Source organism: Numida meleagris, chromosome 14 (assembly GCF_002078875.1).
Source record: "Numida meleagris isolate 19003 breed g44 Domestic line chromosome 14, NumMel1.0, whole genome shotgun sequence".
Classification (NCBI taxonomy): Eukaryota; Metazoa; Chordata; class Aves; order Galliformes; family Numididae; genus Numida; species Numida meleagris.
The window spans coordinates 7,359,245-7,376,688 of NC_034422.1; the positions used below are offsets into that span (position 1 = coordinate 7,359,245).

Consider the following 17,444-nt stretch of genomic DNA (forward strand, 5'->3'; position numbering starts at 1 on the left):
AATCACCCCCCAGGGACCTGATGGAGCTCGAGGAGCATGAGATTCCCAGGGCTGGGCATCACCTGGGCAGGCACACATGGAGCCTGAGGGTCAAAGGAACAAAGGCCAGGATCTCCCAGTGGAACAGGCTTCATAATAAACTGGTAGCAAAGCTGGGGAGAGCTGCACCTCCACCCCCTCTCCCCCCCCTCCGGAACAAGATGTGGGTGAGCCAAAGAGCCGAGGGGAGATCAATCAAAGACGGACGTGTGCTCTGTTATGCAAACTGCCAGAGTGTGTGCACATTCCGTAAAGACCTCGGGATTTAATGAGACAAGTCTGACAGTCAGAAAAGGTCAATATTGTCATTAAAGAAGGCAGAGGGGCCTCGCCAGCAGCACGTAAGCTGGGATCCGCAATGCACTCCCTCCCTGCAGGCGATCGAGGAGCTCTTCCAGGAGCTGGATCTGGAGAAGAAAAGCGTGGCCATAGGACGCAGCCAGGTACAAAGGCATTACCCTGGGTTATAGTGTGCCTCGTCCTGAAACCCGACCCGGCCACCTCCCATGTCCCATGGAAGCAACGGGGCTGGGGCAGCTCGGTCTCTTTGGGTTGGGGTGAAACCTGCTGGACCAGGCAGCAGTTGTCCTAGCAACAGCGTTTGAACTTAAAATTGATCATCTCAAAGGAAAATTAATTTCATATGCATGCTTGCCTTCAGCTCTCGGAGTCTATAAAGAAAGAATTCATGAAACAGTTCTGTGGAGTGAAATAACTTTCTTTTATCCCGTGCAGTGCAGTTTGCAATTATCTCTTCTATGAAACCCTTGTACTTAATCAATAGTGCGATAGCAGCTCCAGTCACATCTTGTTATATGGCAGTTGGTTTTGCCATCACTTTGAGCATTGATTTTGCACTAGCTTCTAAAACTCGCTGGCTTGTGAAGTTAATACAGACCTTAATGAGACAATCAAATAGGTGGTGGAGCAATCATAACATTATCTCAAGAAAGCGATCTTCCCTGGGATTGTTCTTTGATTCAATTTCGCGTCTTTAAAATGCAGCTCTTGGGGTGTACCTTTGGGTTCATGAGTGTCATTCGTTATTACTGAAGCTGCGTTATGCAGATGGTGCACGGGGTTTGGAAGTGACTGGGGCAGCCCTGTGCTCGGTGCTGGGGTTGTGCTGCTCCTGGTGTGCACACCGCTCTCTCTCCTTGCATAGGTGTTCCTGAAGGCGGGTGTTCTCTCCAGGCTGGAGAAGCAGCGTGACAAACTGATAGCCCAGAAGCTGATCCTCCTCCAGGCGGCCTGCAAGGGCTTCCTCAGCCGTCAAAAGTTCAAGAGGCTGAAGGTACCCATCCCACAGTTTGGGGATGCCCTGAGTTCACCAAGGTGTAGGCTTGGGCTGCTGCACGGGGTCAGGGCTGCTGTGATACCCACAGGTACAGCGCCTCGCCGTCCGCTGCATCCAGAAGAACGTGGTGGTCTTCCAGGCCGTCCGCCACTGGCCCTGGTGGCAGCTGCTGAGCCGCGTGCGGCCCTTGCTCAGCATTAACCTGGCAGAGGAACAGCTGCGAGTCAAAGAAGTAAGTTCCATGGGTTGGGATGGGACGGGATGGGATGGGACGGGACGGGACGGGACGGGACGGGATAGGATGGGATGGGGTGGGATGGGATGGGATGGGATGGGATGGGATGGGATGGGATGGAATGGGACACAATGAGATGGGATGCTCTGGGAGCTCTGCCTTGTGCTCCCTGAGAGCTTGCTGGTGCTGGGCCCGCTGAGCTGAGCTCCTTGGGATGATGGATGAGCTGAACACCCAACTCAGTCTTGATGCAGGGGATTTTTCTCTGTGCTATTGCCTGAGCTGTGTTTCCACCCAGGCTGGAACTGGTGATGCGAGCCTTCCATGGGCATTTACTGGCCTGGGAATGTCACATTTCACCCAAACCCTTGGGGCTGGAACTAGATGATCTTTAAGGTCCCTTCCAACCTCATCTGTTCTATGGTTCGTCATGCTGTGAGACCTGTGTTAAATGCTTAGTCCATATTCCCCAACATCTCACTCCTGCTCTCACCTTAGGGATGTCCTATCAAGATGTTTCCAGGCTGGCCCAGATAAAATAAACACTGCCCAATCTCCGTTCCGCTGTTCCTTTTGAGACTGGCTCTGTACATACAAGGCTGTGCTCTGTACATAGACCAAAGCTGACATTCCCTCCAATGGAATTCATGTCAGGAGCTGGAGTCCCAGCAATTTGCAGTGAGCAGCCTTCAAAGCTGTCTGCTAAATTTTCTTAATAAGGCAGCCGTGTCTCTCCCACTTATTTTTAAAAGAAAACAAGACAATCGTAAGTAAACTGAGGATGCCAGAGCTCTCAGTGTGTGTTTTCCTGCAATCTTACCTAGGAGGAGCTGGCGGCGCTCAGAAGGAAGCTGGAGAGATCAGAGCAGTCGTGCAGTGAGCTCAGGCAGAACACCGAGAAGCTGGAGAGCAAGGTAGGGCCTGAAAGAGCCCCCTGCTTGCTCATGTCGAAGTCACGCTCTATCAGGATAAACGTGACCATGGAGACAAGGTGCCAGGTGCTGTGCACTGGTGGTCCTGGGGACCGATGTCACTGTGCAGACAGGGTGGCCATGTGGATGTTGTCCCTTCTGCTGGCCAAGGGCGGTTGTTAGAATAGAATTGCACATGGGTGTTTCACGTCTCTGAGCTCTCCAAGCAGCCGTCTTGGTGACCTCTGCAGGCACCTCAAGTGGCTTTGTTTAATGGGACCAATGCTAATAATGAGGGGAAAGAGCACAGCAGGATTATCCTGCTCACTGCAGCGGCTCAGCCTTGATCCTCTTTGGATTTGCTCATTTCTCTGATCTCAGGTGCAACGCTCTGCTTAGCAATGCCAGCATCCTCACCGAGCACCCTCTTCGTCAGGGGGAAGTGACTGCTGATTATTTTGCTGTAGCTCTGCACTTCAGAAATGCAATTGCACTCCTGAGGCTGGGGACTGCCACGGGAGGCTAATGCTTTATGACAGACCTAGAAAACACCAGCTCCCCAAGGGAAGCAAGCCTATTGTGCTTACTTACCCAAATTAAAGTTGTTGGACCTCTGGAGAGCTTTTATAGCATGTCTGCAGATTGAAGTGCCTTAAAATGCTGCTGGATGCAGGAACAGGAGCATTTGAAGCCTGCGTGCTGCCTGCTGGCATGGCTGCTGCTGCCCCTCATAAGGATAGACCTGCAGAGCTGGATTAGCAGGCTGTGTTTGCATTTGCAGAAAGTGCAATTAATCTAACAGATTAATAACTCACTCTTTTATTCATGTGCTTCTTGCTTCAAAGGAAATTTCACCCCTAATCAGCTAGAACAGTGTAGGAATCTGGTGAGCCCTGCAGGCAGTGCAATGCAGGCAGCGCTTTGCTGCAGGCAGCCATGTGAGCGCAGTGCTGCGGCCACACACTTTGCTGGTGGTGGTTGCTCTTTCTTTGGCACCACTGTTGGGTTCACACAGGGCAGAGTGCGTGCTCCCCACCGAAGGGGAGGGAGCAGCCAGCTGGGATCTCTTAGGATGCTGGGTCTGTGTGTGCCCATGTGCCCAGCAGTGCATAGCCTGACACCACACTGCCCCCAGATCATCGACCTGACGATGGAGCTGTCGGATGAGCGGCACAAAGGTGACGTTGCCTGCCAGGTGCTGGATGGGGAGAGGGCAGAGAGGCTGCGGGGTACCCGGGAGCTGCAGGAGCTGCAGGTAGGAGAGCCCGGAGCCACGCTCTTGGCACAGCCTTGCTCTGCCCTAGTGCTCCAGCAGTGGGTTCAGCTGCTCCTTCTTTCCTTGTCTTCCCCAGAGCAAACACGACCAAGTGCAGAAGAAACTGGAGTCAGTGCAGAAGCAGCTGGAGGAGGCCCAGCAGTTGGTTCAGTTGCGTGAGATGAAGATAAGTGGCTCTGAAGGAGGTAGGGCAGCCCTTTGGACATGATGCATGATTTGGGTGTCCAGCCAACTGGTCCCCTGGCCACCCCTCTGCATTCTTAGCACATTGCCATTCTGCACTGCTCGCTCAGTGGTGGCTGGCAGCTCTTTCCCTTGCATGTTGAAGGCCAGGTTGGATGGGATCATGGGCAACCTGATCTAGTGCCTGATTTAGTGGTTGGCAACCCTGCCCATGGCAGTGGGGCTGGAGCTCGATGATCTTTAAAGGTCCTTTCCAACACAAGTCGTTCTGTGGTTCTACGTATCTTGTGTGTGGGTTGGATGGGGAGGCAGCAGGCTTTCTGCTTTCTGGCGCTCACCCAGTGCTCCCAGCAGCCCAGCATGTGCTTCAAGCACACTTGGGAACAATGGGGAAGCTGAGGAGCAATGGGGTGTGTGCCTAGGGCAGGAGCCATGTACGGCCTTGGGTGCACAAAGCAGAGCTGTGCCCCACACCCCACGGGAGCCACGATACCCAGCTCTGGCCCATTTGCAGAGGACGCGTGGCACGTGCGGTTCGACTGTGCGCAGACGGAGATTGCCTTCCTCCAGAAGCGGCTGGCACAGCTGGAGGAGCGGCTGAGCACCGAGCTCAGCTCCCGCACGGGGCTCGAGCAGAAGGCAAGCACTGGGGAAGGGGCTGCTGGATCCGGGGCTCTGGAGGCCATCTGCAGGCTCATGCTCCCACACTGGTGGTCCTTGTCCAGCAACGGTACTAGTGGAGCTTCCTAGGGCTCTGTCAGCAATGCAGAAACTTGCTGCTGGGGAAACTCTCTGATTCTTACTGGGTTGAGAATAAGTACCCCAAAAGTTTCTTTTAGCTCAAAAAGTCCCTTCTGAAGCTGAACGTGGCCAAATTCATCTTTGGCCAGGTGTGAGTGTGAGCACAGGGTGGAAAGCTGAGGGGTGTGGAGCGGCTCAGCCATGGGTTTCAGATACTGGGAGGGGTGCTGGTATGATCTGCCATGCGAAGAGCTGGTCATGTGAAGAGACAGCAGTTCCCAAGCTGTGCAGAGGAGACACAAAGCCAGTGTGCTTCTTGGGGCAGTGCTGGGAGGCAGGTCACTTCACATAAGGATAAAGCAAAGAGATGGGTGTTATTCATGCTACATTAAAAAGTAATAAGAGAAACAACCCAGACTTAAGAGCTTGGGTAAAGCAAAACATCCCATTTGCTTTCAGGCAGCTCGTTCAGAATTACAGGCTTCATTAGTGCAAGATTTTGCTTATTTAAAGTCATTCCTTAACGACTCTGTTCCCCAGAGCGCAAGAACAACGCGTGCCGCTGTGCCCTGTAACGATGCGAACCTTTGTGGGAAGCAATCCCTCTGCTTGGGGCAGCATTGCTCTTGGAGGGGTTGCCCTGGGGTGGTGGGGGTCTGGCTGGTGGCAGTGCCACCCCCGGCCCCGTGCCACTCACTGTCCCATTCCGCAGCTGGGCGAGGTGCAGGCTGCGTGCCAGGCGGCACGGGCAGCAGCCCAGCAGCTGCGGCGGCGATGCAGGCGGCTGACCTGCGAGCTGGAGGATGCACGGGTGCTCGCTGAGAGCCAGCAGAGCCGCAGCCATGAGCTGGAGAAGCGACAGAAGAAGTAAGGCCAGGAGTGGGCCGGGGGTGGTGGGGAGGGAGAAGCAGGATTGGGGATGCTCAGCCTTCCTCGCTGTGCCACATTCCTTACTTGTGCTGCTGGGGGAGAGACCCTTCCTCTGGGCTCAGCCCTGGTGTGTGAAAGTTTGGGGTTCACACGGTGACTACAGCACTTTGCAGAGCATAGGTGTCTTGTTGTCATCACAAAAGTGCTTGGCAGGACTGAGGAGCAGCCCCGTGTCCCTCCTGCCCAGCCGTGCTGGCAGTGATACCACTCACTTCCCTCCAGGTTCGACCTGCAGCTGGCCCAGGCCCTGGGAGAGTCTGCCTTTGAGAGGAGCCTCCGTGAGAAGGTGGCCCAGGAGAACTCCTCCCTGCGGTGGGAGATGGGCAAACTGCAGCAGAGTCTGGAGGTGAGAGGGAAATGCCCGGCTCCACTGCTTTGCATCCTGCGAGCAGCGCGTGGAGCAAAGCCCTTGTCTGTGCAATCGCAGAGGCAATCTGATGCAAAGCCAGCGTCATGATTCTGATCATGTTTGGCACCGTTCTAGGGGTTGCCTGATGTATTCCCATAGCATTAACCTCTGCCAGAAGGAGATCACGTTTCACAAGCTAAGCCCCATCCCTTCAGTTGGCTGATGAGCCACTTGTGCTCTTCTTCATGCCTCCACTCTCAGTCTCTCCTGCAAGAAATTTCTGGGCTGTGCCCCCAGTGCAGGACCCCAGTGATATGGGGCCCAGAGTCCATGGTGGGAAATAGGAACACAACTCTATCCAAAATCACATGTGGTGGGGGCACTGCACCATGTTTTCCATCTTCCCCTCTGCCCATGCTTTCATGGAGTGGAGCACAATGATGCTGTGATTTGGGCAGGGGTTGGAGCGTGGCAGCAGCGTGGTGGGCTGGGGGCTGTCGGATCACTCTGCATGAGGAAAGTGAGGTTTGGAGCAACAGCAAGAGGGGAAGGATTGCTCCGAAAGCTGGGTTGGTGGTGGTGGGCATGGAGCTGCGCTGCTGCCTGGTGCTGCAGTTGGAAGCAGCCCATGCTTTGGGAGCGGTGCTGACCCTGCCCTGTCCCCTCCTGAGCAGCAGCAGCAGGCGGAGGGGGCCAGCCTGGCGCAGAAGGTTTCGCAGCTGGCCGGCCGTGTGCAGGAGCTCAGCGCTCCCAGCTCCCTGGACACCCGCTCCGTGCCCGTGCTCCAGCAGCAGCTCTGGGACCTGGAGGCCAGCACCGCCGAGCAGCGCAAGGAGCTGGAGCGGCAGACGGCCAACGTGGATCACCTGGAGCAGGTAGCACAGCCCTGGGTTCGGGGGGACCCTGCGGTGCGAGGTGTGAGCGTGGGTGCATTCGCCTTCGGGTCTTTCAGCTGCACCAGAGGCTGGAGCTGGAGATCGAGCGGATGAAGCAGATCCACCAGAAGGAGCTGGAGGACAAGGATGAGGAGCTGGAGGACACACGGCAGTCCTGCCAGAGGAGGGTAGGTCGGGATAGGGGGTGAGGGGTCCTTCCTCCCTGAGGGCACCAAGGCAGCAGCCCAGGGCACAGCCTGAGCACAGTCATGAGTTTTCCATTTGCTGTTTCAGGAAGGCAGGGGGGTGGGAGACAGATGGGTAGATCTCTACTCTTGTGAGTACGTCAGTGCCATACTGCTGTGGCCAATCTGCTGACAGCGTGTCATTCACCCTTCTCTCCCTCACTCTGCAAGTCCTGTGTTATTATTACAGCTCCGGCAGCTGGAGATGCAGCTGGAGCAGGAGCACGAGGAGAAGCAGACAGCGCTGCGCGAGAAGCAGGACCTGGAGGGGCTCGTGGGCACGCTGTGTGAGCAGGTGAGCACCGGGCCAGGTTGGCTGCTCCGCTCATCCACCTCCAAAAGCTGCCCACGCAGACAGGAGCATGATGGAGCACATGTGAACAGGATGATGATGTGGCCAACCCCCCCCCCCCCCACCAGCACAGTCATTAATTCTTTGTACAGAATCACTGGGAAGGTCTGTACATACAGGGAGGTATCTGCTTTTTGCTGGTATTTTCACAAGAGTCAAACGAAACACGACTAACTCTGCAGCAGCTCCACCTGCCCAGAAAAACAGTTTATCAATTGCAATTTGTGGAGGAATTCTGTCCCAGACACATTTGCTGAATTTCCTTTTTCACTCTCTAATGTGTCTGTGGCAGTGATGGAAGCACATGTAATGGGGAAAGCGCACCCAGCTGCTCCCTGTTCAATTAGAAGGCGAGGAATGGAGGCAGCTCCAGTGAGCAGCATTTGTCAGCTTGGGCATCACTGCAGCTCTCATGCCCCAGTTCCTGCAGTGACAGCACAGGGACACGTGGCACTGGGGGTGGGACAGGTTCAGCTCGATGCCTGGCTTCGTGCTGCTGCCTCCTTCCTGACCAAATCTGTTGTCTGCTAGGGCAGACACTGAGCCACACAGAAAACGGTGCTGAACAGCATCCAAGGTAGGGCCTGTAGGAATGGTGGGGATAGCAGCAAGTCAGCTCTGCTGTAGGGTTGTCCCGAATACTGCCTGACATACAGTGGGCAGCATGCTTCAGAGCAGCTTATTAAAAAAGGGAAGTAAAGCCAACCCAGAAAACTAATTAAGGCAATAGAGATGCCAATGATTGCGGGTTTCAGCAAATGCCAGCCTGCTTGGAAACAGGTTACGAGGTCAAACCTGCACTATTAATTTTAGCCAGGGAACAGAAAATAGGAGAGCGGGGCTGAAACAGGAGATGCTGTGGAAAAGAGATGGAATGGAAAATGCTCCCACACTTCAATTAGTCTGAAACCACGTCCTGGCTGCGTGGTGCTTTCCTCATTCTTTCATCCGCGTAACCATGGTTGCTCTCTGTTGGAAGGAGGAGCGCAGAGGGTGGGTTTTTTGGAGGTGCTTCCTCCTTCCCTTCCTTAAATGGCTGCAGACAGTGCTGAGGAGTGCCAGGCACAGTGCAGCAGTGACCTGATGCTGGAGGTCCGCATATGGGGAGTCAGTGCTCCCTCACTGATGCTGCAGCCTCGGTCCCACAGCTCTGGGGCTGACAGAGGTTCCCAATGCCTCGCATCAGCGATGTGTAAATAGCTCCCAAGGATGCCTTCCTCACCAGCACGTCATGATTTGTCTCTTTCCCCTTTGGGCTCACTTCCTCGTGCCTTTGTTTCTCTCCTTACCATCTACCTCCAAGTTTTTCTGGCTGTTTCCATCACCCAAAGGCTTTCATGTTTCCTCTGTTGCAGCTCTCAGCATACTTTGGGGTTTTTCCCCTCCAGATTTGAAGTTGCTGGTGCCATGGGGTGCGAGGAATGGCCCTGGAGCTGCCAGCATGGCCACAGTCTGGGCCATGTGAGGAGCCCCAGTGTCAGTGCTGGAGGTGCCCTGGGGACAGGTGGGATGGGACGCTATGGGGACACTTGGAGAACAGCGCAGGCAAATGCCTTGCGGAGAAACACCGCCCCAGAGGGGGAAAAATGCAGCATTTTGCTGCAGCCTGCCAGTTTTGATGTACGGCGTGTGCTCAGCTTGCTGCTCTCCTTCCCAGATCGGCCACCGCGACCTGGATGTGGAGAAGCGGCTGCGGAGGGACCTGCGCCGGACACGCGCACTGCTGGCTGATGCACAGCTGCTGCTGGCTGCCCCCGCCGAGCCCGGAGCCACTGGCACTGCCGAGCTGCAGAGGCTGCAGAAGCAGGTGGGTACTGTGGGCTGCGGGTGGGTGAGCATCGCTCTGTCCCTGGGCACAACCTCAGCGTGCCGCTGGTGATGTTATCTGCGTGGGGACATCACTGCTTCTCCACTCGTGCACCCTGTCCCAGGTGGCACTGCAAGAGGGACTTTGCAGGTCTTGGGGCTGTGACCACGCAGGCGAGCAGAGCCCTGCAGTGGCGTGCTCACCCCATGCAGCGCGTGGTGCTGGTGAGGGTCGTCTTGCAGGAAGCGCTGCTCTGTAATTACGCCAACAGCGGTTAAGTGTTTTTTCCTTTTTTAGGCAGTCCTGTTAATTACCTTCTGTTCAGCGTGCTTTCTGCCTTCTAATAACGCAATCCAGAGGCCTTGTTTTCAGGCGTGTTGCCATAGAAATGGCTGCACACGAGGCACAAGCTGCCAGAGCAGAGACCACAGTTCACATGCTGCAGTCTGAGCGCAGACGCCCCGGGTGCCACGCACCAGTGTTGGGGTGAGTGCATGGGTGCTGCTATGCACTGCAGGGACACAGGCGGACAGAGAGCCATGGTGCAGCCCAGCACAAGTCACTGTGCCCTCAGGTTAGTGGTAAGTGTCACTGCTGTGGCACGTGCAGAGCACCAAGGCCGAGCGGCTGACGCTGGTCCTCCAAAACCACGCAGTAATTAATCTCCGCTGTGCATTTTCCCTGGAAACAAACTAATCTGGAGGCATGAGCAATTCCAACAACATACAAATATAATTGAGATAATAGTTCTGCATAAATAACAGCTGTGAGCAGCAGCTGTTCCCACCTGCACGGGGGAGAAGGGGAAGGTGAGCTCGGCAACGAGGTTGCTGGTGTCCTCCTGCTCATGTCCGTGTCCATACCCATTCCTGGGGCCATGCTCATTTCCATGTCCATGCCTATTCCCATGCCCATACCCATTCCCATGCCCATACTCATGCCCATGCCCATGTGCATGCTCATGTCCATGCCCATGTTCATGCCCATGTCCATTCCCATTCCCATGCCCATGTTCATTCCCATGCCCACGACTATGTCTATGCTGCTGACCTGGGCAGCTGGATCAGGGAATGACCACAAACAGAGGGCAGCAGGAGCTTCACTTTCTTGAACTCCTGAGTGATCTCAGACTATGAGTTGTTTTGCCTTCTTTACCACCACACTTAACAATGAAGCCTTCAGTATTTCCTGAGTCCCGCTCCAGGGCTGGAAGTGATGCACAGCCCTGCTGCCTTTGTGCTGTGAGAAGGATAGAGGAAATATTGGGAATATTGCGTTTCTATTATGCTGCCAACACTGAGACTCTGCACGCATTAAAAATGCCTCATGGTTATGTCGTCCCTTAAATTGAAATGATTCCTAATGGCATTCATGATGAGGTTTTTCAGAGTCTGATCCATCCTACCACCAGCCCACAAATCTCTGCAAGAATAAAAACGTTGCTAAAACGCCACCATTTCCATTAATCAAAATCCATATGGTCTAAAAGTATAGCATTGTTTCTTAATAAGTCTGAAGCATCCATTTTATGCAGGTATTTAACAGATGGCGCAGCACAGCAAACGAATGTTGTTCATCCATTCATACATTATGCATTTTTGGGGGTATTTCAATCTATTCTTCCCGAGTGGGAAAATTCCATTGTGCAAATTGAGAGAAAAGTGTTTAATGAGAGGTCCTGGAGATGAGTTTCTCTTTGGTTAAACTATATGAGGCTTTGGTACGATTGTGGCAGGGAAAGATCGACGTCAGGGAGGAAGTGGGAAGAGGTGGGAAAGCCCTTGCAAGTGACACGTACCATTGCGAGATGGGCTCTGTGAGTTTGGGAATGGATTGCCCGGACAATTCACCCAAACAGGCTGAGGCTGAGCAGAGGAATGCAATTTGAAACCACTGTTCTGCAGGATCCCTGCTGCTCAAAGCCAAGGCATCACAATTCAGGTGCTTCAGGCCCCTTGTCTGTGTATTGCAACTCTTTGGAGACCTCACCGGTGCTGCCGAGACAGGGAGAGTCATTGGCCTTGAGGAAAAAATGACTTCAATTTCCTCTGTGTTAAGCACTAGGGGAGCAAATTACCTACTGAACTTCTCCAAGTACATCTCACTCACCACAAACAGTTGAGGAAATGGAGTGAGGATTGCTCCAGAGCTTCATAAGGCCCCTTTTTATTGAAGGAGGGAGTGAAAAAAGGCAATGAAACTTCATCTGTGAAAATGGACAAAAGTGCCCAAGCTTTGACGGTGGGGACAGCCCCATCCTCAGCTGTGTGTGAGCCCTGCCTTGCCCCAACACATGGGGAATGGGCACGAGGAGCGTGCAGCAGGTGAGGGGTTTGCTTTCTTTTTGATAAACAAAAGAAACTTGAGCTCTTCAGGGAAGGAACTGCATGTTCAGGTACTGCCCACGTATGTTCCTCCATCTCAGCGGTGAGGGCTTCGGGGATGATGCTGCATCTTCCGGGTGTTTGCAGCCCATTTAAGATTATTGTTGCTTTAATGGCTGAGCTATAAAAACCGAGAGCAAATTAGCATTTATAAATGTGATATTTCATGTGTATTTGCAAATGCAATTTATGCGACGTGAAAAGCCCATTTGAAAACTCCAAATCGTGAATTGCTCTAATCAGGAATTACATGTAATTCACATAATTTTGCAAATTAATGATCCCAGCTCTATCTTGCCAAAGCAGTGGGCGCGCGGTGCGGGGCGCATTCTTCAGCCCCAGTGAGATGGGGATGGGTGTTGGCAACACAGCCACTGCAAAAGGAAAAGTTCTCGTTGTAACACAGCAGCAGAAGGTCTGAGGAGCAGTGCAGATTTTAAAAGGCTGAGTTTTGGTGTGTGAGCAGGGGAAACGCTCTGGGAGTGCAATGCAAACAGACGTGGCTGTGCGGCAGGGGAGCAGCACGTGTGTTGTTAGCATCTCCCCCCATCTCTCGCAGCTGGAAGAGAGCGAGGCGAGGTGCGCCGAGGCCCAGCGGTCCCAGCAGGCAGCAGCCCAGGAGCTAGAGAACCTGCACGTGGAGATGGAGATGCTGAGCAGGAACAAGACCCTGGTGCGCTCCTGGTGCAGCGCGGTGCTTGGCGTGGTGATCAGCCTATTTACCGAGTCACCTCCCCTGGTGGCTCAATGGATAGGAAGATCGAAAGCACACAGCATCCCTTAACCCCCCCTCCAGAGTTCCTTTTCCTCTCCCTGGTGTGGGATCCCAGCCCAGCAGAGCTGGGTGCCATACTGGATGCTGGATCCTGTCCTGATGCACACCCTCTGCCCTCAGGCGGACGAGCAGCTCTGCCAGCTGCAGCATGAGAGAGCTGACCTCCTGCGGCGCGTCAGCGAGGACCAGGAGGACCTGAACGAGCTGATGGCCAAGCACAAGGCTCTGATCGCACAGGTAGGAGCCAGGCAGTGCCAGCTCTACAGTGTTCCCTGCCCAGAAGACACTTGGAAAACCCAAGCTCCAAGCAAATGGCCCAGTGGGGCTGTCTGCATAGCCGGGCCATTGGGCAGCAGATGCTGTTTAGAGAGGAAAACACAGCCCCAGCATCCCTATCTGCATCCTTATCTGTCAGAACTTTCCTGACTGTTCTGTCACTCAGAGCTTTCAGAGCACTGACAGAGTGCGGTGGCTTTCTGCGTAGCACCCAAACTAGGGCAGGCTCTCCCAAGAGAGGGAACCCTGGGCTCCCTGTGGAGCAGCTGTCAGCAGAGGGCTGGGCTGGATGAGAACTCCCAGCCTGGTCCCCAGCGGTGATGGTACAGAGCTGGGAATTGGCATCTGGAAGCACTTTGGGGAAATGAGCTTGACCACAAGGTCTGCAAATATTTACTTTGACAATTAGGGAAGTTGCATTTAGGCAGCAGAATGAAGCTTGCTGTGCAGTGTGCAGTGCCCCTTCCTGGAAGCATCTGGGTGCTCATCAGGGGCCACTTCCATTGCTGGCTCTCTGTTCCCCAGTCTGCAACAGATATCGCTCAGATCCAGGAGCTGCAGACGCAGGTGGAGGAAGTGAAGAAGGAGAAGCAGAGCCTCCAAGAGAAGGTACTCTCTGACTGGTTGCACTGCACAGAGCTCAGCAGCTAGGGACTTTGTTGTCCCTGAACCCAATGAACCACATGGGAGCAGGTAGCAGGATGCCATCTTCCTGTTGGAATTCAACCACTGAGGAGTTGCAAAGCAATCTCCTCCTCTGTAAAACAGCCTGGTTCCAATTCACCTGCTGATAGCCTTATATCCATATGCCTTCGGGAGCTGGAAGGTGCGGAACCTGCTGCCCTCTGGCAGGGATAGGGATAGGGATAGGGATAGGGATAGGGAGAGTGATAGGGATAGAAATGGGGATGGGATAGGGATGGGGACGGGGGTGAGGGTGAGGATGGAATGGAGGTGAGAGTGGGATGGATGTGAGGATGAGATGGATTTGGGAATGGGCATGGGCATGGTGATGGGGACGGGGATGGAATGAGCTGCCTGCACTGGAAGCTGCAGGCCTCTGCCAGCAATAGCCTGGGGCTGAGCAAGGTTTTCCCTGGCATGGCTCTTGGGACTGAAGGAGAAGCAGGGTTGTGGCCCTGGGGCAGAACAGCCTCATTGCTGTGGCTGCTCTGCTGCCCTGGAGTGCATGCCTTTAATTTTAAACACATGAGTAATCCCATTAGCTTAAGTGCTTTATTGGAGCGTGGCTAAGCTGCCCAAGAATCAGAGATAGCACTCACTCACTCCAAGATGGAGTGAGAGCTGCTGTGGAGATAGGCCAGATAAAAGATGACAAATTCCTCTAGTTCTAGGTCAAATATAAATCTGAACCAGGCCTGTGCTGGGATTGCTAAAAGCCCAGTTTGCTTTGGAGATCCCGGTGTAACAGCTGAAGAAAGGGCTCAGTGCAGCAGCTGTCCGTAGAGGTGAACTGTGAATTTTTATGCCTGCTGTCCTCAAAGAATGTGCCAAGAAGAAAAAAGCAAAAGAAAGCCAAATGAGTGCTGTCCTGCTGTAACATTTTCCTTTCAAAATCCATGCTACTGTCATGAATTTATCGCACGGTGTGAACAGAAGGGCATCCTTCAGGGAGATTCGGACAATCGTTTCCCACAGTGCCTGGCAGGTCACAGCAGGTCCCATGCGTTCATTTTGTCTTTAGAGGGGTTTGCGGGGAGTTTGCTCGCCCTGGGGCCTTACTGTGACCACAGAGACCATCTCATGGTGGGGAAGGGAGGGGATGGGCAAGATCCTGGCAGCCGCTATGACATCTCTGTCCCCAGCTGCTGGTAGCCCAGGCAAGTGTGGCACGCCTGGAGCAGCGCCCGGCCGAGCGTGCCGTCATCAGCCGACAGGAAGCCCGCATCCGTGACTTGGAGAGCCAGCTGGACTTCCAGGCCGTGCAGATGAAGCGCTTTGAGGTATGGCTGTGTTTCACCATGCAGGGTGGGCACGGGGCCCCGGGCGAGGGGTTGGTGCAGGGTGCTTGGCACCTGGGGAGGGTGCTCTCTCAGTGAGCTTCCTGACTCCTCACCCCATCTTGCTGCCTCTCCAGGTGCTGGTGCTGCGCTTGAGAGACAGCATCATCAAGATGGGCGAGGAGCTGGAGAAGGCGGCTGAGTCAGAGGCGCGGGAGAAGGAGAGCACCAAGTATTACCAGCGGAGGATGGAGGAGATGAAGGCGGACATGGATGAGCTGGTGCAACGGGAGCTGGAGTCCAGCCGCCGGCGTGTGGAGCTGGTAAGGGAGTGCCTGCAGGCCAGGGGGTTCTGCTGCTCACGGCTCCGTGGTGCTCCCCATGGAACCAAAGCCATTGCTGCTGCACCTCGCGTTCATTTCTCTACAGCTGGGCTGGCAGGGCAGAGCAGGCCCTCTGCTTTTCCACATGCTGTGCAGCAGGGCGAGCACCCAGCGCGGGGCAGTACCCATGGGATGCCAGCCCACTGGGTGCAGACATGTAGCTCATTCCCCATGGCATGCCCAGCCCAGGCCATGGCTCCTCTGAGCAGCATATCAGCCCCAGTCAATGTCAGCAAACAGTTAACCTGCTCTGTGTGTGCAAAGCCCCGAGCAGATTGGGAGTGCAGCAAAAATAGCTTCACCTTCATCGCACAGTCCTCTCCCGCATCTCTTTTCATGTTGTGTTTTTTCAGTAAACAAAAGGAAAGTCTTGCTTCCAAGCAGTAATTGAAAGATATTGCATTTCTTCTAGCAAGACAGCCACATTAGAAGCGGTTATTTTATCAATAATCTTTTATTTAACAATCAAGGAGAATTCACCATTTCTTTCGCCCCGAGGCTGCCAGGCTTTCTGAAGGGAGCGGTGCTTCAGCGTGAATTATTCCTCAGCCACTGTGCATGCTGCAAACAGGCTTTGTCCTTGCTCCTCCAGCCTGCGTGCTGCCTCGTGGCACTGGCTGCTTCATTTGCACAGAATGTAAGACATCTCCTGGGCACATGGCACAAAAGCCCATGAACAAACTTGTGGCAGATGTGGGGGCTGGAGCAGCCCAGAAATTTGAGGTTACCCATCAGCTGTGGGAGGTAGAGTGGGGGTCTCAGGGGCCCCCATGGCCTTGCTCTGATCGCGCTTCCCTGAGCATCACTGGAGAGCTGTGCTCATGCACACTGAGCAGCGGGCATCAATAGTTAACAGAGAGCCATTACAGCTCTGCTCCCACTAAATCCCCCATCTATTATAGATACTGCATGAATTATTCACTTAACATTACTTAAGTCATGGTCTGCACCTAACGATTTCTTTATTTAAATAAACAGTTGCAAGGCTGTGCGCTCACCAGGCGCCGCTGGGGTTTAAGAAGCTCACAATGGGATATGTTCATTACTCAGCTGGGATTGGGAATAGGTCTTGTTTTCTGGGGTCCTGAGAACCACTGCCTCTACATCAGGTTTTCATTCTCACAGCTCGTATCAATCAGAGCTGGAGGCTCTTTACATCCTATTAACGCCTGTCTGTGCACCTCTGCTGGGGCTCAGGACAGCTGTGTGCGTCCCTCGCTCATACTAGACCCAACTGGGGCTGCTGGGAGGCAGGAGCTGTCCGTGGTCCTAGCACTAACCCGCAGAGGGAAAGCACAGCACAGGGGTGGGCAGCCTGATCTAGTGGGTGGCACCCAGCCCATGGCAGGGGGTTGGAACTAGGTGGTCTTTAAGGTCCCCTCCAACCTAAGTCATTCTATGATTCTGTGATGGGAGCCAAGGAGCTGAATGCCAGGCAGATGGCTCTGCCTTATGAATTTTGTAGGAAGAATGAGTTATGAAAGCATTCCAGGCCCCACACCATCACAGAGAGGGATGCACGTTTTCTAATGGAGGGGGCAGCTCTTGGCCCTGACTGTCTCTGTCTTTGCTTCAGTTTCATGTCCTGAATTTCCCCCAAGGAGCAGCAGCTCCTCTTGCTACAAAGCAGAACCTGAGCTGTGGCATGCAGTGAGGGGTGGATTTCCCAGCTAGAGCTCATCCTGGGGAGTGAGAAACCAAGCCTGGGTCTCTTTGCTCATTGCTATGCACATACATTTGTGCTCATCCCAACACATGAGTCCCTGCCTTGGCTGGGCAGGGAAGGACACAGGGCTCTGAGCCATGCTGCTGCACCACCATGTCTTCTTAAAGTCAGCTGTCTTTAATGAAGCGTAATAATTAACTACTCTCACTGAAAATCAAAGTACAGATACTAAAATGTTCTTCAGGTGGATTTTTGTGGAGCTTTTTGAAGGTGAGAGTCACAGTGTAAATAACCATGTTTAAGATTCCTTTGATGGAAGATAGCCTTTGTACTTGCAGCCCTGTTATTACCATGCAGTCTAGCAAGGTGTAGCATATCATAGCCTGGTATTTATGTATTTTTTTATTTGCAAGCTTGGGTTTATTTTGGCAGTTCTAGTGAAGCTGAGAAGTGCAGTTTGTGCTGATGGCCCCCAGCCCAGCCCTCAGTCCACCTCATTGCTGCCCCGCAGCCCCTGCAGCCCTTCCTCTGGGCCCTGCAGTGTTGTTCTTTCCTTTAAATGCCAGTGGCTTCGGCTAAGAGCAATGACAAGGTCACCCAATGGAGTGGCCCTTTGAGGTGATTCTGGGCGATGGGGAGTGGCGGGTGATGCTCTACCATACACTAATTAGCTGCGCTGTGCAGTGAGTGCGTGATTTCTGCTTTGCCATTGGAGCAGTAAATTGCCCAGGAAATCATCAGCACTTAACGGCTGCTAAC

The 17,444-nt window shown here is 53.8% G+C and overlaps 1 protein-coding gene across 1 annotated transcript in view; it reads left to right on the forward strand.

Annotated features, from left to right (window-relative positions):
* The window catches only part of MYO18B (myosin XVIIIB), a 43,944-nt gene that overhangs the window by 14,494 nt on the left and 12,006 nt on the right, over positions 1–17,444 (forward strand). Inside the window, exons 20-37 of the mRNA XM_021413023.1 lie at positions 417–482; positions 1,205–1,333; positions 1,425–1,568; positions 2,396–2,485; positions 3,618–3,737; positions 3,835–3,943; positions 4,456–4,580; positions 5,395–5,549; positions 5,835–5,958; positions 6,636–6,836; positions 6,914–7,024; positions 7,272–7,376; positions 9,091–9,240; positions 12,184–12,297; positions 12,520–12,636; positions 13,201–13,284; positions 14,502–14,639; positions 14,774–14,959. Coding sequence (XP_021268698.1) covers positions 417–482; positions 1,205–1,333; positions 1,425–1,568; positions 2,396–2,485; positions 3,618–3,737; positions 3,835–3,943; positions 4,456–4,580; positions 5,395–5,549; positions 5,835–5,958; positions 6,636–6,836; positions 6,914–7,024; positions 7,272–7,376; positions 9,091–9,240; positions 12,184–12,297; positions 12,520–12,636; positions 13,201–13,284; positions 14,502–14,639; positions 14,774–14,959 — 2,268 coding nt within the window. The remainder of the gene's footprint in view (positions 1–416; positions 483–1,204; positions 1,334–1,424; positions 1,569–2,395; positions 2,486–3,617; positions 3,738–3,834; positions 3,944–4,455; positions 4,581–5,394; positions 5,550–5,834; positions 5,959–6,635; positions 6,837–6,913; positions 7,025–7,271; positions 7,377–9,090; positions 9,241–12,183; positions 12,298–12,519; positions 12,637–13,200; positions 13,285–14,501; positions 14,640–14,773; positions 14,960–17,444) is intronic.